Raw genomic sequence first — 20,197 nt, forward strand, 5'->3', positions numbered from 1 at the left:
TCAGCTTTGTGACCATACGTTTTTGTTGGATAATCTAAAGGGTTTAAAAATATTTTCCAGATCAAAGTCTTTTGAAGAATAAATGCTGAATTGCTGTTTTTTTGGTTCCCCATGATGGTATAAAGAGTGCGAAGTCCTGAATCAGGTGCCACACCCTTATGGTTCAACTGAACATCTGTCTATAACTACCATTCCCCAGTGTGAACATGTTAGCCCTAGTATCTTGTTTATTCAGTATAATATAGAAAGTATGGGAATCAAAGCCACAAACAGCATTGAAACGATCCCATTGCAAACATATAAACACTATTTAGCTTTTAGATTTTAGCTTGGAGGGGTTCGGTAACCCCTGTAACCCACACAGACCCAGCATCCGAGCATTTCTCTACTAAACACACACACACACACACACACACACACACACACACACACACACACACACACACACACACACACACACACACACACACACACACACACACACACACACGGTGTAACAACATCCGTGTAGGAGGTGACTTCAAGGGGTGACTAACATTTGGCGGGGGCTCAGCCTTCCTTTGAATCCAGCTGGGTCTTTTGACTTTCCTTACCCACCATTAAATCTGTGTGCGGCATACATGACAGCATTGTTGCATCCTGCTAGTATTTGCCGTATGTGGTCTCTCTGAACTCCTTGGCATTCAGGGCTGGTTGAGGTTTCAGATGTTATACTTGGTGGTGTGTCTTTGAACCTGACATCTGTTGGCTGTGTGAGTAATGGCGTGTGGTGCTGTGGCATGATGTGTTGTGGCTCAATATCAGGTGTTCCCCGGCCTATACGCCGCACATCTGTTCCCCGTGGTTCGGTACGATCACACAGCGGTAAGAGAGTCCTGACCGCACTCAGTGGGATTGATCTGTCAGTGAGCCTCATGATGCTGTTGTCAACACATGAAACTGATGGTGTCTTCTTTTGAATTTGGTCCAAAGAAAAAGGACTCTGGGAACCATTAGAATTTAAAAGACCATTTTAAACAGTACAATTTGAATGAAAATAGTGATCAAACATTGATATCCAGATATGTAACATAATAAACTAGAAAGGCGTTGTGACCCCATTTCAAAACGACCTTTTGATCTCTGAAAATAATAGCACTAATGGCCAGGATACAGGTGCCTCACTGCTCACACGTCAGGGACAGGGGAAATTCAAATATTATTTTTACTATAATTAAAGCTCCTAAATGGAGCGAAAGTCAGACCGGCCACTTTAAAATATCACGTTAATGTGTGGGCCTACTCAGGAAGTGAACTGAAGAGCAAATATAAACTTGACCTTACCCAACTACTCTGCAAGAAAAACATGTGTGACTCCTATTAATGCCAAGAACGTGTTGGTTTGATGTAATGCAGAGAAAACTACATGAGTCCAAAATTCTGATAATCCTTCTCTTTATTTTGTTCTGAAAAAAATCACATAAATAGAATCACTTCAAAACTGCAAGATTTGAAAGGGTAGAACACTTTGATTCACATTTGTCTTTGCTTGGCAGCTTAACATAGATCTGAGGGAGTTTCTCCTCAAATGATGGTAAGACAACATGACAACATATTTATACCAAATTCTTGTTACAGTGCATCTGATATTTTCTTTTCTTTTTTTTGCAATTCAGTCGCTAAGTGCAGTTTTTAATTTGCCTGTAATCAATATATCCCAGGGCAACGCATTGCCTTATTACATTAAGGCATACATCTAGGCCTAAGGTGGACTAAAGATCCTTAAACATGTGGGCTGGAAAAGCAGCCTATACCCCACTATCACCGCTGATGTGCCTTTGAGCAACTTCTACGGCAGAGCTGCCTTGTTGCTGACTCATCGCTGACTCATCCACCCAGTTTCACTTTGCAGCGTCCAGGTATAAATATGTGTAACTGTGTCAGGGTGAGCAGGGCTTTCCTTGCACTTAATGAAACTACCCTGAATAATTAAAAAAACGATTCTCTATTTAACGATCAATGTAATAATCACAGTGCTATTGATCATCTGAGTGCCAGAATTAACGCCTTTATGAGATGATTATGCATCATATCTCTTTACTGAATATCTTTAAGAGCTTCTGCATTGTTTGCTTTTCGTTTCATAAATAAATATTGTCCAATAAGAAATATAAAAAAACAACTGTAACATCATTATTTTCAAAACGGTTGAAGGTGGTTAAAGTCTCTATAAATACAGTAAGCTTAAATAAATAAATAAAAATTATAAATATAACGTTGACTGTACACAAAAAGAAATGGACTTGTGCAGGAAAATACAAAATGCTTTTGTTAAAAATCTTGCTCAGTTCAATCTGAAGCGACCTCTTCTCACACAGTCACGAAGCAGCACAGAGTCAAGACACGTTCCTTCTTCTCGTTCCTTCGTGCTCACATCTCCAGTCCGTCCTCTGGGCCGTTAGTATTCCAGTTTCAGTTTGGGCCAGCGTCTTCTGAGGCCTTCAGGAATATGTTCCTCTGCCCATTGTTCATCTGAGTGTCTACATAGGGTCAAGGCAGACGACAACCTCAGTTCCCTTCTTCATGTACAATCCTTTTCCCTCTAGGACCTTCTTTCGCAGTTCACTTCTCCTTTTCTATTTTGAGGTAGAATTTCCACATCTTTGCCTAAAAATGAAACAAAGAGAGAGACAATGAGTAAAACCTTATTTCATTCAGGCAACGAAAATAAATAAAAATAAAGAAGATGTTTGTCAGTGTATGTCTCTATGTTCCTCACAACTCACCTGTCTTTGTCTCTTCAGTGGCTGGACCCTAACCCTAGTTTGACCTTCTCCTCATTCTCTACATCATACGCTCCCCGCTTGTGAAACCTGTAATCCACAAAAGAAAAGGGGCTTGTTTAGACTATTTTCAGTGTCTAACCGTGGCAAGTATCAGCTAAGCTGCTAGAAAAACCCTTTATCTATGTGTGTATAGTGGTCAGTGTGTGTTTGCAAGTGAATCTTTGTGTTTTGCTTACCTGAGCAACAATAAGAGGCCTATGATGGTGAGGCACACAGACGACAGCACAACCGCCACAACCGCCAGAGCTGTGGTCCTGTTGTAGCCCTCCTGGGGCTTCTCCACGGGCAACGTGTAAAACTGACACCTTTCCCCAGAGTAACTCTGGTGGCACCTGCAGACAGGACAGAGAGGGAATCATTAATAATTTGGTTGGACTCTGAGTGTGGGAGGTGGTGTGCAGATGTCTGCAGAGCTGGTACTTACACACAGGATGGGGCGCGGATGCTCCTAAGGTACTGGCAGGTGCCGTGAATGCAGAAATCTTTATACTTCTTCAGGCAAGGATTCCTCTTCTTTCCCTTGCCTTTCCCCTTCCTTTTTCCCTTTCCTCTTCTTCTGTTTCCTTCTGGGTTTTCAGTCTCCAGGATGGCAAGCGGGTCTTTTGGTTTGCTTACCATTGCAACTAAACAGCAAACAGAAAACAAAAATATATTAATCTTTGTTAAGACTAAAGTAAAATCGTGTGATGAATTTGAGAAATGACAAACTCCCTTACCTCGTGGCAGTTCACCATAGTCCCCAGACATGCCATCTTCATACTCTTCTTCATCGTAATAATCTTCATAATCCTCCTCGTCGACTTGCTGACCATACTCCGCTGTAGTAGCACTCATGCTTCTGCTCTCCTCCTCCACCCTCCTGCCTCTGGTCGTGTCCAAATTGATAACAGCTGTGTGTCGTTGCCTGTCACTCTCATACCTGTCGACCGCAGCTCCACTGACCCCTCTGGACACCACTGTAGGAGAGAATGAAAGTGTTTAGAATGGTTAAATTGCATCTAAGTTTGGTTTGGCATAGTCCTAACACAAACTCTTCCCCTAGGGAACAATTAATGCACACAGGTTAGAGTGCCAAGGTGGGAGGAACTATGAGGGCAAGTTGAAACATGTTTTGAGCAAGGTAGCTCCAGGCAGGCTTTTTGGCTTTCAGTGCAATCTTACTGATCCCTGTAAGGAAATGGACACACTCTGATACAAAGTATGTTCTTTAAGGGTTGGTAGGTATTCACTGCCTTGCTCAGCTGCACTTCGGAAAAGTGGGTCTTGAACTAATAAGCCAGGCACTTGTGGGACAGTTTAAGGTCTTTGGAAGGGAAATGTAGTGGGAGGGCAAATATAAGTTGGCATATCCCTGTGTCTCGTACGTACACACACATGAAATGCATTTACAGACAGTTAGCTAATGTCAGGCAAGAATATAAGTTAAAAATAAATGTATCCAGTTACATAAAGCATGCTCTAAAATAGAGAGATGACCCCACTAGCTCCCGAATAGCCTGGCATCATGAAAACCGGTTTACAGTTTACAAGACATACTAGAGAAGTGTTATAAGCAAGATGTCACACAGCTAGAAATGTAATATTAAACGGAATAGGCAACTTCAAAGAAAGATACATTGTTATCCAAAAATGAGCGCACATGAAACTCACCCAAGGCGTGAACCAGCAAGAGCACAGCACTGAAAATCCTCATGATGTCAAAACGTCCCGGAATTTTTATCAGGGAAAAAATACGACGATGTACGAGTTGTATTCCTTTCTCTTGATCCGGCTCTTAATATTCCTTTCTTTTCGCTTTTTTTGGTTATTTTTTCGTTTGAATTAATTCCGCCTGTTTGCGAACACTTGGCGTTACTTGAGAGGGCTGGAGTGTCCCGGATGTTGCAGTGAGAGAGGCGCAGAGTGAAGGAGCGCCCGGACAGAGGCTCTGCAGTATTTATGGCCTGCTGCCTTAAGTTCACCACGCCTACAGAGGCTGAGCTTTACAGTAGGAGAGACTGCTGCTGTGGAAATGCAAGACACAGGAATATACTGTAGAAAGAGTGTTTTATTTTATAAAAATGTAACAATATTGTGCTTTGATTCATGGATTATCAGGCTAAATCACTTTGGTGTGCAGTTACATTATGTAGGGCCAAATGAGAAAGAGTAGACTCTGATGGCTGCAGTGGTAAGCATTACTAAGGTATTAATTATTAAGGAGATGTTCCTCGCCTTTTTAATGTAGGCTACATCCTTTCTAAGTTTCCATGGAGTGTGTTAGGAATTCATCAGGGCTATATGTAGGCTACTATATTTTTCCTCACTTTTACCTAGCCTACCTGAATAGCACTTGACTTACAACAGACTTGACAGACAGACAGAAAGTCAGACAGATAGATAGACAGATAGTTATTAGATAGATAGATAGATAGACAGATAGTTATTAGATATATATATATATATATATATATATATATATATATATATATATATATATATATAGATAGATAGATAGATAGATAGATAGATAGATAGATAGATAGATAGATAGATAGGAGAGAGAGAGAGAGAGAGAGAGATAGATAGATAGATAGATAGATAGATAGATAGATAGATAGACACATATATATATACACATAGATAGACACATAGATAGACACACACACACATAGATATTAAACTATTACAACTTTTGTTGGTGTTTAAATGTTACTACTTGACCTATATCCACCCATTCACTCACACTTTCAGTCTGCATAAGGCTAGGGATGGATGTGTTGTTATTTAATCCAGATGAGGGCCCTAAGGCTACAAACACGTACACAGGTATACACATAATGCTTTTTTCACACTGCACTCCAGGCTAAGAATATGCAGTGTGAAAGTGCAAAGTAGCCCTCACAAACATTTAAAGTAAAAATAATTTGTGATATTTAAAAATGGTTGGCTGACACAACCAATAATAGCGTGCAGACCAACAATAATAGCTGTACGGTCCAAACTAGACTGGTGAATTTCTAAAGGCCTATAAATAATGAAAGCACCTTGTAAAGATGTTCTTCAGGCGAAAAACTCACAGCTTGTCTGCGCCACCAGGTGCTGAAACTAGGAACTACATCACACCTGCTCTGAGTGTACAGAGGACTGCAGTGGTACTTGTCTCAATTCAGTCTCAAATGTCTCAATTTAAGTTGGGAGTATAGGGTTAGCATTATGATACCAATCGTGACATTACCATGACCATTATAGACTACTTCAGAGCAAATAATCAGACTATTTACTGTAAGATCAGACAAGGCAACACTGAAATATTGTTAATAAATATTGTTTAAAATATACACATTTTTTTAATATGTGTAAGATTATGTATTCACAAGTCTAGAACATATAACATCATATTTTATTAAACAATGTAAAAATAATGGATATTCATTGTTTTCTAAGGCCTACAGGAGAAACTGAGCTATTTGAGAGTAGTGTAACTATTACATTGTCCAACACTTTTTGAATATAGTATAATTCATAGCCTCTATATTGTGTGACAGTGTGATAGAATGCAAAATACCAGTACCCTAACACTGGAGCACCTAAATGGTATTTATCATTACTTTCATCATGTACACCTGTATTGTCCTACTGTGACTTATTAAGTTAAGTGTCTTCTGTGGGTAGGGGGCTTTAGTGCTGGCTTTAAAGTGGGTCAAGACTTCAAGATTAACCTAGTTAAACTGCAGGATTTGCAGGACTGAGTTTTTGTTATATATAATCCAATGGGAGGCGGTAGTGCAAATGAACTGACTCCTCAACCGCCAATAACACCAAAGAAGAAGAATAAAGTTCTCACAGCGCGCCTGATTGCTCTGCTGTGGTCACGTGAATACTCGGGGAAAGGGGAGGGGGGACAAACATGGCCGACGAGGCAGGGGAAGTAAACACAGCTGTTGAAGATGGCGAAGCAGAACAACTACATGAGCCAGAAGTTTCTGAAGCCGCACCCGACCTCGAGTCCGACGGCAGCGAGGAGCCGGAGCGGCCGGAGAAGGCGTCTCCTGCGGCGGCAGAGAGCAGCTGGTCGGCTCCCATCCTGTCTCTGGCTCGGAAGGCCACGGAGACGATTAGCAGCGGGGTAAGCTACGCTGCTGCCCCGAGAAACCCCTCTGCTGCGAGCGCCCCGACGGAGAGGGAGTCCGAAAATAACCTCAACAACACTTCAAAAAAACTTCCAGGTAGGCTGACACTACAACTAACTTTTGCACTCAAACTAACATTCATAAAACATGCAGCTATAAAGTTTATCTCACTTCCTCTTGTAAACTGATGGTCAGCTGTCAGGACACATGACTTCTGAAGCAAAACATCGATTTCAGGGGTTAATGAGCGTGGACAAGATAACGCTGTTTCCTCTCTCACTACATCTAGTGTTTATCCTGCAATTTAAGACATGCATGACATCTCCTCCTAGCCTGCATCTGTGTGACTGATCTTATTGCAATGCTTTTCCTTTTTCCTTGCATTCCTTACAGTTCTGCCCCCCAAAGACCCCATGGCTATAGAAAGATCCAACCTCCTCAGCATGATGAAGCTGAGCATCAAAGTATTAATTCAGTCCTCCTTGAGTTTGGGCAGGACGCTGGACTCGGATTACCCTCCTTTGCAGCAATTCTTTGTCGTGCTGGAGCATTGCCTCAAACATGGGCTGAAAGGTGAGATGGTCCATCAGGCTGACCTTTGACAGGATTCGTTTTTAATGATTCAATATCAGTACCAGAGAAAGCATAAATGACTATTACAATTTGTTTTTTCAGCTAAGAAATCCTTCATTGGTCAGAACAAGTCCATATGGGGACCTCTGGAACTTGTTGAGAAGTTGTGTCCGGAGTCTGTTAACATTGCCACAAGTGCCAGAGACCTGCCCGGCATTAAGTATGCTATTACAACTCTCCAGTATACCTACAATGTAAAAAATGACTAACACTATTTTGATGATTGGTTGTTAAATGTTTACTTATTCTTCTTTTCAGGACCGGCTTGGGTAGAGGAAGGGCTTGGCTACATTTAGCGCTCATGCAGAAGACTGTAGCTGACTATATGAAAGCTTTGCTGGACCGCAAAGATCTCCTGAGGTTAGTAGCCTGACATTTTGTGTGTTTATTATAACCGTTATTTAATGCTAGAATACTAACATGTTTAAGGATTACGTTGGTGCATTTTCCACATTTTCCATGCATTCTTATCCTCTCATACGCTTCCTTTAATCCCTCCTTGTCTTTCTCCTTCTAGTGAGTTTTATGACTCTGGAGCAATGATGATGGAGGACGAGGGGGCTGTGATTGGGGGACTGCTGGTAGGCCTCAATGTAATTGACGCTAACCTCTGTATAAAAGGGGAGGATCTCGATTCTCAGGTGAGTGCTGACAGGTTTTATGGGCCTACACATCCCAGTCACACCTAATTTAATCTTTGAGAAAATGTAGGGTTAAACACAGTGATCTGTTTCTCTTTTTAGGTTGGAGTTATTGACTTTTCCCTTTATCTGAAAGACACTGCCAACAGTGAGACTCCAAAAGAGTGAGTTCATGCTTTCAGATGGATTTAATGATCATGTTTGAGCCGATTTATGATCTTTGTTTTCGTTTTAACCCCAGGAAGGATCAAAAGAGACCTAATGCACATTCAAATCTTGAACAGATTTATATTTTCCCTTTCAGCGATTCAAAGATGACAGCCATACTAGATCAGAAGCACTACATTGAGGAGTTGAATCGACACCTAAGTGGCACCGTCACTGACCTGCAGGCTAAGATGGACTCTATAGAGAAGACCAACAGCAAGCTTGTAATAGAGGTGTGAACTGTGTTAGAATGCATTCCTATCCAATGTCAACAAAGCATCTGTGTGCGTAAAGGTTGGTTTAACCACCAAGCGTGTGTTTTCTTGTCCTCAGCTGACGGCAGCGACAGACCGAATCAACTCCCTGCGGGAGGAACAGGAACACCTGAGAAAGGAGAATGAGACAATCGTGCAGTCCAGTCAGAAAAAGGAAGAGGTCAGAATCCACCAGTCACTCACTAAACCTCACCTAACCTAAAAAAATACCTATGACGTTGATGTTTTGTTTTCCCAGACCGCCCTCATGGACAGCCAGGTGGAGCTGGAGACATACAAACAGACTCGACAGGGCCTGGATGAGATGTACAATGTGGTTTGGTCGCAGTACAAAGAGGAAAAGAGAATTCGCCAGGTCAGAAATCAACTGTCTATAGCACAATAATATGTCATGCATATGGAAAATAAGTATTGATTATCAACAGTTATTACATAGTTCGACAGAATCCAGCAGTGTGAGCTATGTGTGAGTGTTGATGATCATATAGTATTAATAATAATGCTTACCAGACATGGAGCTCAGAGTGCCTTTCAAAAAGCAAGGGAAAATAGACAATAGAAAGACAGTAAATGCTAAAAAAAACTTAACTGAAATTAAAAAAAAATAGACAATGTAAAATAATGTAAATGAGAGAATTGCTCAAAAATATATATATATATATATAAAATCACTTTAACTATAGGTTAAATTAAAGAAATTGTTTTATTTTTATTCATTTTATTATTAAGAAATAGTTTTCTGCTCTCTTAAAGGGGACCTATCATGCAAAATGCACTTTTGTACGTCTTTTATACATGAATATGTGTCCCCGGTGTTCCAGGGAACTCACCAAGTGTCAGAAAACACAACCCTCTCTATTTTCCTCCATACCCAAATCTCTAAAAAAGGGGCTGCAACGGATCTGATAAAAACTGATCCAGATTTGAACACTGTCCTGACGTCAGGACGGTGGCGCTACGGCTATTGGGCCAACTCTCCACCTATCAGGGGAATGTGGGGTTGGGCCACGGCCGGCCATTGCCGCTCGAAAGCGATGGAGACGCTGTAGTACATATGCCAGGCCTGTAAGTGGCGCTGTTGTCTGCCACAAAAGCAGCGAAGAAGACTTCCCGCCCATAGTTACCATGGTTACCCTTCTGTTTATTCTCCGCTGTGGCTTTTTTTCTTCCTCCCCGAGGCAAGCGTTTGCTCCCGCTGCTTTAATTCAATGCAATCCCTCCCCGTCGAGGCAAGCACTGTAATTCTCTCCGGTTAGTCCACCAGCAGATGACAAACACCCACCTCTCCGCCTCTTCCAAGGAACGAGGAGACCGTGCGGCAGAGTTTCAGTTTCAGTTACTTTCGCCGGTCAAGATGTCCGTTAAAGTTTAAATCTTCCGGACAAAATTAGAAAAGTGCCGGTCAAAGGTCTTCTTTGTTATTTATTGAGCTTTAAAACAAATGAATAACAACTCTATATAATAAAACACGGAGGACGGAGATCTCTTTTTCTCCCCCTCTTCTGACAGCCCAGCAGCTGATCAGAGCACGGCTCACCTCTCCTGCAGGGGGGCGTGGTCAGCAGAATCAGACCCGTAGACAGCAAACAGCACATAGAGCGAAATGAGGCATGGCTAAAATGCATGATCTGTTTGGTATTTTGAAAACAGAAACGTATAAATATACCTTATATAGGTATGGCCCTACAATATATCATTTAAATATAGCATGATAGGTCCACTTTAAAAAAGAATTCCAAGAGCTATCCACATTGAATCAGCATTCAACAAAATTCAGCTAAAAAAACTGACCTTATCCTTGTGTTTATAATTGCGTAGTAATGTGTATTTAAAAACCCAGCAGCACAAGATCTGAGAGCTAGTGAATAATTATAACACAACAAAAAGTGTGAAGATACTGGGAGTAAATAGAGTATAGCTAAAATATATGATATACTTTATCATATCATATCAGGCTGAATAAGTTGACATTTTTAAATTGACTGTTTTGGAAGAGAGAATTAAAGTAATAGCATATCTGTAATCTAGTTGAAAAAAGCATCAATGTATTTTTCAGCATCTTGCATCTGAAACATCAGCAATCCTGCTGTTTTGACAGATTACACTCTATAACTGAATTTAACTGATGCCTCTTGTATGTTGCTTGACATCAGGAGCTGGAGCGTGAGTTGGAGCTGCAGGTGGGCCTGAAGCAGGAGATAGAGGTGGCCATGAAGCTGCTGGAGAAGGACTCTCACCAGAAACAGGACACACTGGCAGCCCTGAGGCTCCAGCTCGACCAAGTGAAGACTCTTAACCTGCAGATGTTCCACAAAGCTCAGGTACACACACATGGATACACCTGTTATTTCTCTCACATGGCCACTCAGATAGAACGCACATTAACACAACCTACGTGGCTTTTAAGGACTCTGAACGAGAGGCAGAAAAAAAGCATGCGGAGGCTTCACAGCTTGAGCAGAAGATGGATGAAATGGAGAAATCCATGCAGGAACTAGAGCAGAGGTATGTTTTGTGCTTGTCACATTTCCTTTAGTGATTTTCCTCTTAACTAATTTTCTTCTTCTTGTTATTTTTGTACCTCACAGATTACAGAACTCAGAGCGAGAGCGCAAACAGAGTGACCAGTCAGACAAAGATATGAAGGTGGACCTCGACGGGAAAGTGGATGCTTTGCAGAAACAACTGACTGACCTGGATTCGCTAAGGTTAACACACACAGTTTGAACAAAATAAGAATGATAGTGGAACAAGTGCACAAACTGCAAAACATTGAGGAGAAACAGCTGTCAGTTAACCTAATGCTCAAGATGAGATTTTAAACCTTGTACTAATATGGCTAACATTAGCTAATACTAAGCTTAGGAGCAGTTAAGAAGCTCTTCTTGGAGCTCACTTTTTGGATGATTTAGTAAAACTTATCTCCAAAATAGATTTTGGTTGGTACTTCCTGTGCCACTTATACTCTAAGTTAATAAGTCTCTCCATGTCTCCTCTGCTCTCAGGCTGGGTCTGGAGAATGAGCTGCGCACTGAGAGGGAGCAGAGACAGAGCCTGCAGAAAGCTCTGCAGCGGGAACAAGACAACAGCATCGAGCTCCGCACACAGCTGCAGCAACTGCAGGGCCTGAACGCCGTACGTGACACGCACAAGTTATCAGCATCAGTCAGCTGTAGAAGTGGATTCTTCTCTGGAATTGATGAAAACCTAATCACTTTACAGTTTATAATGTTCTTATGTTCTATGTTCACCATGACATTTATAATTATGTCTGGCAAAGTTTGATTGGCATACATTAATTAAGTTCACAGGTCCACATTAAAGACTTTATAACATCACAAGTATGGGGTAGAACAGAAAATGTTTGATCAAGGGAAAATCTCAATCAGAAAAGTTACTTGTAAGTACGTATAAATCTGAAATTAGAAATCTTTCACAACTTTATTTAATAAATCGATATTAGGAATGTAATTGCAGTAATTACATTTGGTGAAACGGCCTCAGTAAAATGTTTTATTTATTTTTTAAGGTTTAGAGGATCAGGAATGATGGAAACACTGACTCCTGTGCAGTGCTGTGTGTTAAGGTGTTGTTTTGTGTGACGTGCAGGAGCTGCAGGATTTGAAGCACGAGAAGCAGCAGCTGCGGCAGACATGTGAGCAGCAGGAGCAGGCTCTGCAGGAGATGGGCCTGCATCTCAGCCAGTCAGTCCTTCTCATTCTATTACCCTCTCTTTTAACGTTAAATCACGTACCATTTCATATACTGAGGTTTTTGTCATCTTTTGTCAAAGATCTAAACTGAAGATGGAGGACTTCAAGGAGGTCAATAAAGCCCTGAAGGTAAAAAAAAAAGTGAATAATGGTGTACTTGTATAATTGATGCAGTAAAATTGAACAGAGAATCATAACAAGTCATATCTTGTTTGTTCATTTCGCAGGGCCACGCCTGGCTGAAAGACGACGAGGCCACTCAGTGCAAGCACTGCGATAAGGAGTTCTCCATCGCACGCAGAAAGGTAGCCTCCTTTTTCATTTTATTTTCTACTAATGTTCATACAGCTTAAGATGGAGAAGTTTTAATACCAATTCTACCCACAAGTTCTGCTATCTGGATCTGCATGACATCAATTGGACTTGCCTTTAGTTGATTCAAAAAATAATTTTATATTACCAATTGAGGATTTTGGAATTAATGTCACAAAAATCATGAAATCCTTGTTCACATGTCTTAGCATTTTCAATCGACTGATTTAGGACACTTGCATAACAATGAGTTTAATCTCTTTAAAGGATTTACACTGTATTGATCCTCCCAGCAATGACATTGAGGTGTCCTTGTTTGTGTTGCAGCACCACTGTAGAAACTGTGGGGACATCTATTGCAACAACTGCTCCAGTAACGAGCTGGCCTTACCCTCGTACCCCCGGCCTGTGAGGGTGTGCGATGTGTGCCACGCCCTGCTGCTGCAGAGGAGCGTCTCCACAGCTTCCTGACAAAACATCTGAAGCTTCAACGTTTCTACAGCGGCTTTCATAACACTGCACATACTCAACCACTATGCTTTTTAAACTACTCGTTACAGAACATGTCATCAAATCTTTAGGGAAATGTGTGTTTTTAATTTCCACTTTACTTGAAATTCAGGAGCTTTGGTTCAGCTATATGAAATTAGGGGCCACATTTTAACACTGACAGGATGAGCTATAATAGTTTAGAAATAATCTTGACTTGGCTTAAAGGTTGAACATTATATTTATGTGATCAAGGTTACTTTGGGTTCTCCATAAACTCGCCATTTTAATTTGTCTAATTCTAAAATCTGATTTAGATTGTAATAACGTCCCAATACTGGTTGTTACTGTGGCTCATGTATGCGATTACATTTAACCAATATACTTTGATATTGTTTCATCTAGTCATACATCCATTCTCATGTTTACAGCTCTGGCCCCACTGTACACATGCAAACTCATTATGTAAATGACTGTAGAATGTATTATTACAGAAAGGTTTTGTGGATTGTGTCGACTGCTACAAAGCCATTTTCTTAAATTAATTTGGGAATGTTGACCAAACCTTTTTTATCTAGCCATTTGATAAATGAATAAAAACTCATTTTGCAAAGCTTGTTTCAATTAGATATTCCAGACTAGTTTATTCACTTTGTGCACAGGAAATACAAATAGCATTCGAAAGCAGTAGAAACCTTCATGTCAACAGATTTGAAATTCACTTGCCCCGACATATCCCTCATCCAGAAAACACGGCCCAACTTTCAGTCAAACCTTAAGGAAACATAACATGCTCGGACTGAAATTCAGATTGGGAATTAAAAAAGCTAAACACTATGAAGAAGGTGAAACAAGGTTCAAACATCAGAAGATAGAAATGTTCTGATTTTTTTTGTTCATGCACTCAGCCATTGAAAGTAATGTTAACACCACCGGCGCAGGATGAGTTAACATGGGGAACAGACAGGGTTCTGATGGTAATGGCAACACAAACGACACACTTCATGGTAATGTAAAATTTAAAGCACGGTTTCTGTGATGTGTCAAAACTGTTGGGAATGGGGAAGACAAACAACGCTTCTCTCTGACAACAGATGATCTCAATTCTTGCTGAAGATCATCCACTTAAAAAAAAGAAATACAAACCCTACCCCCTCCCTTGATATTTTGAAAAAAACCTCACCTGATCCTACCCTATGTTAACTAGGTGAGACTTGCCTTTCCAGTCCTTCCAGCAAAATGCTGACTTAAAAAAACACGTCATATTAAGGAGGAACAAAAAAAACTACATTCCCCATCCCCCACTGATTCCATTCATAGAGCCTCTGCTTCCTCCTCCTCCACCGCCGCCGCCGTAGTAACTGCTTCCCATTCCGCCCTGGTTACCTAACAAGAGAAAGAGAATACACACTATAGGACCGAGGAGCTCCAGCAAGCAAACACATTTTGTTCTAAAGGGTTCACTGGGATGCAAATGAATACTCAAGTGCACTCAGTAAATGTGTTCGGGAACAGGAAAGGTTCTACGTCAGGTTGTATTTAGAAGAACCCCATTGTCACTCAGCTGATACTCACTGTAGTCACTGTAGCCGCCCATATTCCCCTGGCTGCTGTATCCACCAGAATACCCCGAGCTCAGCTGGCCCCCGCTGTATGACGACTGGTTCCCTGTTAAAGGACAGAAGATGCCGGGGTCAGGAACACATCACCCAATTTGAATTATTCCAAATACATGTTGTCTGCTGCTGCCTGAGTAAAGGGCCAAGCATCAAGCTTAACTGATTTTATTCAAGTAAAAAAAAAAACTGACACCATGGGAAGTATTAACTTTTCCAACATGGTCCCTGATGTAATAAAACCAGACATAATCACACAAAATGTACAGAATCCCTAATACAATGACTAACAAAACCAAGCACCCTACCCTACAAATAGAAAACCGGTATTAACTTCAAACCCTGACCTAGTATTTTCCTTTTGATCAAGGCAACAAGGACATTTTCCTCCCAACCAACAGACGCCACTAGTCTCACAACCTCCATTACTGAACTCACCCATGCCACCCATCATCTGGCTGCTGTAGGCGCCGTTACTGCCACCTGCTGTTGAGTTCAAGAACAGCTCGACATAGCGGTGTTCTGAGGGGCAGAGGGGAGTGAAACCATGAACATCAATACGAATAATATTTTATGTCATTTATATGCACGGTTGAAGTGGTGAAAGTCCTTTCATTTAAAACTCACGCATGTTAGCTTTGTCTTTGGACATGGCTGCCACTGCATCCTCGTGTGTTGCAAACTCTACATCTGCCTCCCCGGTTACCCTGCCGTCTGGACCAATCTCGATGTGGACCCGCACTGGATTCAATGGCGAGAAAAACTAAAGACATAGAAAAACAAGGAAATGGTAAGATGCAACCTTTACATCCTCAATATGCACCGAATAAACCATTTGCAGTAGGTCTTCCGACTTACATTGTAGATGTCTGTCTCTGAGGCTCTGTATGGAAGGCCCCTCATGTGGACACAGTGGCCTGTTGTGCTCTGGAAGGAAGAGCCGCCATCGCCATACCGTCCATCAGACACACCTGAATATAATTGTCATCGGAATAAACACAAGATTTTATGAGGACATTCATATCATATTAATTATATTGTGCAGCGTGAATGGCGATAGGCTGAGTGATTATCAACAACAAGTGCATAGGCTTATAATCACTAAATCTGATTAACTTCAGTCCTCTTGGCACCCACCTCCTCCATAACCTCCGCGACGAACTCTGTCATAGGATCCCCCTCGGCCCATCATGTTGTAGCCGCGACCACCAGAGGGCCGGTCATAGGGGCCGGGTCTCTGCATGCCCATGGGCTTCCGTTGGGGTTCGTAGTGGGTCCGCACCTCAGCGCGACTACTCTTGAAGATCTCAATGTACCTAAGAGCATAGAGATAGCACAATGAGCGCATGGGGAGTGGACCAGGCACAGCTGCATTTGCTCAATACTGATGAAACTGGGCTATGCAGATGCTGTCATGGTGTAGTCCATAGGTAGTAATATCTTTGAGTGCTTAATGCTAGTTGTTAAAAGACAAAAAAATTGAACTTATTAACAGAGTTTCAAAACTTAAGCTTTCCAAATTGTTAAGGCCTAATTAACTGACACTTTTCTAATTGTAACCTGAAGTCAAGTTTATATCTGATTCAATAGAGCGTCCTGTGTCCTTGCCATGACAGCCATTGTCCTGGTTTTAGAGGGACAGAGAGGGCTCCAGCCCTTCTGCAGCTCACTCTAATAAGCATTACCTGTGAAGGTGGCTCCAGATCCATGTGTACAGCGGCCCTCTGATTTTACCACCAGGAGACTCCTAACCATTCATTATCCTAGACTGATGTTTAGTGCTGAGACACCATTTGTTCTCATAGTTAAACATGTTCTCTAATTCACGATTTGTGTAATCCTTGTGAATGGTGCCCAAGCACTAACCTTCCCATTGAACATTGTGAATGTGTGGCATATTTGATTCTAACATGGTAATTTGTGTATGTGTTATTTATTACAGATATGCTTAAATTAGCCAAGATTAGTGTAGTGTACGTTTTGCATTTGGTTCAGATGTTGAGAGTGCACACCATAAGAAAAGCAACTTATCCAGCCAACCAACCAACCATCCCCACCTGTGCCCTATTCTTTCCTTGTGTTTCTTTAGAGCCTTTTCAGCTATATCCTGTGAAGCAAACTGCACGAAGGCCTCCCCCGTACTCCTCCCCTGGATGTCCACCGGCAATGTTATCCCATTTGGCACGATTTCCAACCCTTCAACCCAAGGACAGATAACCCCAGCAGGGGACATATTAAATCACATGCCCAATCACAGAGAGAAGATTCTCTAAAGAGAGATAGAAAACTTATGGAAAACTCTATACATCATCACACATACCAGGTCAGTATTTATTTTACCAATGACTGGCCATATAAATGATTTTATATATATCATATATATAATATTTTATATTTATTGTACGTTGGGGAGAAATGAGAGGATAGAGGAAGAATATGGAAAAGGGCACTGTGTGGGACATCGGGCTAGTATTGGTGTGTTGATGAAGAGAGAGAAAGAACCTGGTTGGTGATAAGAGTTAAAATGACTTCTTGTGCATTTAGAATCAATGCAACACTCTCTGTACAGTTCATTTAAGAAAATGCATTAAAAAGGTTGTGAGTAAAGGAAACAATAAATGTTAGGTAAGAGACCGTCTAATCAGTGAGTGAGACCCATTCCATCATTAGTAAATTACCAGTAGAAACAGATAACATTTAAACCAAATATTAAAAACATAGAGATATTAAACTATGCCGTTTTGAAATATCAGAACCAATAAAGAGAAAATAGCGATGAAATGGGCTGAACATGGATATGATGGGCAAGGATGGGAAGGGGGTGTTTTGCGTTACAGATTCCTGCCCTTGAACTAAACAAAGTATTTAAATAGTTGTTTCAATTAAAGTTTAACCAGTTTCCTTTTCTGGCATAATTTCCTCACTGATCACAAATCCAAAAACATGTTATTTTACTACTCTATTATGTAAAAAAAAATAAAGAAGGTTACAATCATTTTCCAGTGGCATATTGACATCTTTGTAAAAATCAGATGCAAGAATTGGTTAAGGGTCCACAGGAGAAAGGAAACAAGAAAAGGAAGAAGAAAAATGAACATAACCAACATACATTAAAGCAGTTTTACCATTAACCACTGAGCAAGGCGCATCCTTACCTGAGAAAAACTGAACAATCTCCTCCTTGCTGCAACCAAAGGGAAGGCCTCGGAGCCGGACGAGCCCATCTCCTGCTGTTTCTGGACAGTTTGGACCCGTGTGCTTCATGACCCAGTCCATCTCGACATTGTTGGATTTAAAAACTGTATCACAGGACACATAACCATTAGCGATCACAGCAAAAAAGTTGAGACAACTCACAGAAGGAGTCACGATCTAAAAGCAAGTTTGCACACCTTCTACATATCTGTGGCCCATCGTTTCTCTGTCCTTTTTCACAGCAATCTTCAAGTCCTCCTCTGTTTCCATCTCCACAAAGGCCTCTCCACTGGGACGCCCCTCTCTTGTGTAGGTGAAATGGATGGCAGTTCCACTGCTGATGATTTTGCTCTCTGTATAGGGAATTTGTTCCATTAAGTCACTTCGTATAATAAATGTTATATCTTTAGGTATTTAATGACATAACAATAATATATAGATAACTACCTGAGAAAAACCTCTGTACTTCATCCACTGAGCAGGACCATGGGAGACCCCTGATACGCACGACATATCCCTCATCAGCCATGACTGTTGAAGATACCTGAGGGGGAAACACATAGTATTAAGTATGATGGGGATACGGATAAAATCTTCCGTTGAGGTGTTTATCCAACAACCTAGTTTTCCATTAGTGTCTCAGTAAATCCCAAGAACACGGTACTTATCATCAGATAGGGGAATTTAGTGCAATTTTTCTTATTTCTTAAACGCCTGCAGGTCTACCGTATCGGTAAATGTGTGTATAACATGCTTGAACTAACGTTTTCTGTCTAAACTAAATTGCTATACATCTTAAAGACGTTAAATGTGAATAAGTTGGCAGCGCCATCTTGAGACCGTTTGATATTGCTAACGGGTATAGTTATGAACCAAATCAATAAAATCACAATGTTGTGGTTTTTCAATGCTACAAAGAATGTTGTTGCCTAAAAAATACAATTAGCGTGCCTTTGTTACAATTGCTTTACTACCAGCTCATCGTCGCTTAGACTCTTCATTTAAACCGCGAACCCGGGTCGTTGCCAGCTAACGTGAGCTAACAACAATGTGTGGCTAAATAACTTTCACTCGACAACAATTCTGATGTTGATGGGTTTCGATAAATGTTAAACAGTACACAGACGTCCAATAATTAATTAGTCATTTAGGATTTCATTCATTTTCGATAAGAGTGCGTGGCCCTCAGCACGCTCACCACCGCACCCGGACCACAAGAACAAAAGCGGCCCTCTCACCCGGCGCCATGTTATTAGCGTTAGCAGTTAGCTAGCTCAAACGAAAGCATTCACTTACTAACTGCATTATATTATCATCTCATATACACAATGGTAGCTATGTGGTGCAATCTTAAGTTTATGAAGTAAGCATGTGTTTAAGTCAATGAATAGTTGCATGAATCAATGTACCTGATAGTAGAGTAGATGCAACACGCCGGAGTATGTATGACCAGACCTGCGTGATGCAGCTGAAACCTTGAGGTGGGTTGCCAGAACTCCCCAACTACCCCCTTTTCATAGCCTTCCTAACGACGCACTTCACTAAAACTCTCCTCTGTTCCAAACTGCAACACAGTCACGTCATTCAACTAGGGCAGCGCGATTTGCAAAAACATGAACACAAAAGTGGCAATCATTTTGACTGATATTTCTATTGCGATATGATTCAGGATATTGAAGGGGTCGATAATTTTGCATCAAAATTCTCATTATTATTAAAAATATATGTTAAAATCGTTATAGTATTATTTATGTATTAATGTATTGTATTGTTTTGTTAAGTTTGTAGTAAATTATTTGTATGCCGGGATATCACTGGTGCTTCACAATACTTTATTCAAAATGGTACATTAAACATTTTTTCAGCATTCATCAAATATTGAGCATCCTATGATTTGAAAATGACATAAAATGCATATTGTGATTTCGATTGAAAATGGATTAATCGTGCAGCCCTAAATTACCATCAAACCTTCAAAAAACGATTGGGTTAATTACTTGTATCTTGTTTTGTCTTGAAATGTGTCAAATTTCAACAATAATTTGTGTTTTATAAATCTCCTGTAATATGTTTGAATCTAATAATTGACAAAAAAGTACGGGTTTTATACAAACCTGGCAACCATATCTGAATAGCCGGCGTCCACGCCCAAACGTTGTGACGTAGCTGCCCAAGGCCC

The 20,197-nt window shown here is 40.9% G+C and overlaps 3 protein-coding genes across 5 annotated transcripts; 1 reads left to right on the forward strand and 2 right to left on the reverse strand.

The window, feature by feature from the left end:
* Positions 1-1,417: 1,417 nt before the first annotated feature.
* On the reverse strand, positions 1,418-4,743 carry hbegfa (heparin-binding EGF-like growth factor a). Of its 2 annotated transcripts, XM_034121122.1 has the most exons (6): positions 4,476-4,743; positions 3,542-3,781; positions 3,250-3,448; positions 3,002-3,157; positions 2,766-2,852; positions 1,418-2,646 (listed from the first exon to the last, which is right to left on the reverse strand). In XM_034121122.1, the coding sequence occupies exons 1-5, from the start codon at positions 4,516-4,518 to the stop codon at positions 2,780-2,782; spliced, it is 711 nt and encodes a 236-aa protein (XP_033977013.1). In that variant the 5' UTR covers positions 4,519-4,743; the 3' UTR covers positions 1,418-2,646; positions 2,766-2,779. The 2 variants fall into 2 exon arrangements, with proteins under 2 accessions (XP_033977013.1, XP_033977014.1); XM_034121123.1 differs by lacking the exon at positions 2,766-2,852.
* A 1,943-nt stretch (positions 4,744-6,686) lies between these two features.
* Positions 6,687-13,823, forward strand: rufy1 (RUN and FYVE domain containing 1). The gene is made up of 17 exons (XM_034121119.1): positions 6,687-7,033; positions 7,331-7,510; positions 7,613-7,730; positions 7,829-7,930; positions 8,088-8,211; positions 8,314-8,375; positions 8,516-8,651; positions 8,752-8,853; positions 8,932-9,048; positions 10,847-11,014; positions 11,101-11,198; positions 11,282-11,401; positions 11,699-11,828; positions 12,303-12,397; positions 12,487-12,535; positions 12,634-12,711; positions 13,046-13,823. Exons 1-17 carry the CDS (start codon positions 6,715-6,717, stop codon positions 13,187-13,189), a joined length of 2,142 nt encoding a protein of 713 aa, XP_033977010.1. The 5' UTR covers positions 6,687-6,714; the 3' UTR covers positions 13,190-13,823.
* A 2-nt stretch (positions 13,824-13,825) lies between these two features.
* hnrnph1 (heterogeneous nuclear ribonucleoprotein H1) lies at positions 13,826-19,522 on the reverse strand. 2 transcript variants are annotated; one of them, XM_034121120.1, is made up of 11 exons: positions 19,428-19,522; positions 18,466-18,562; positions 18,216-18,371; positions 17,979-18,122; positions 16,881-17,019; positions 15,961-16,139; positions 15,682-15,794; positions 15,451-15,586; positions 15,262-15,345; positions 14,783-14,875; positions 13,826-14,593 (listed from the first exon to the last, which is right to left on the reverse strand). In XM_034121120.1, exons 2-11 carry the CDS (start codon positions 18,545-18,547, stop codon positions 14,493-14,495), a joined length of 1,227 nt encoding a protein of 408 aa, XP_033977011.1. In that variant the 5' UTR covers positions 18,548-18,562; positions 19,428-19,522; the 3' UTR covers positions 13,826-14,492. The 2 variants fall into 2 exon arrangements, with proteins under 2 accessions (XP_033977011.1, XP_033977012.1); XM_034121121.1 differs by having other exon boundaries at positions 13,826-14,597.
* Between the last annotated feature and the right edge of the window lie 675 nt (positions 19,523-20,197).

This window comes from Trematomus bernacchii, unplaced genomic scaffold, assembly GCF_902827165.1.
Source record: "Trematomus bernacchii unplaced genomic scaffold, fTreBer1.1, whole genome shotgun sequence".
Lineage (NCBI taxonomy): Eukaryota > Metazoa > Chordata > Actinopteri > Perciformes > Nototheniidae > Trematomus > Trematomus bernacchii.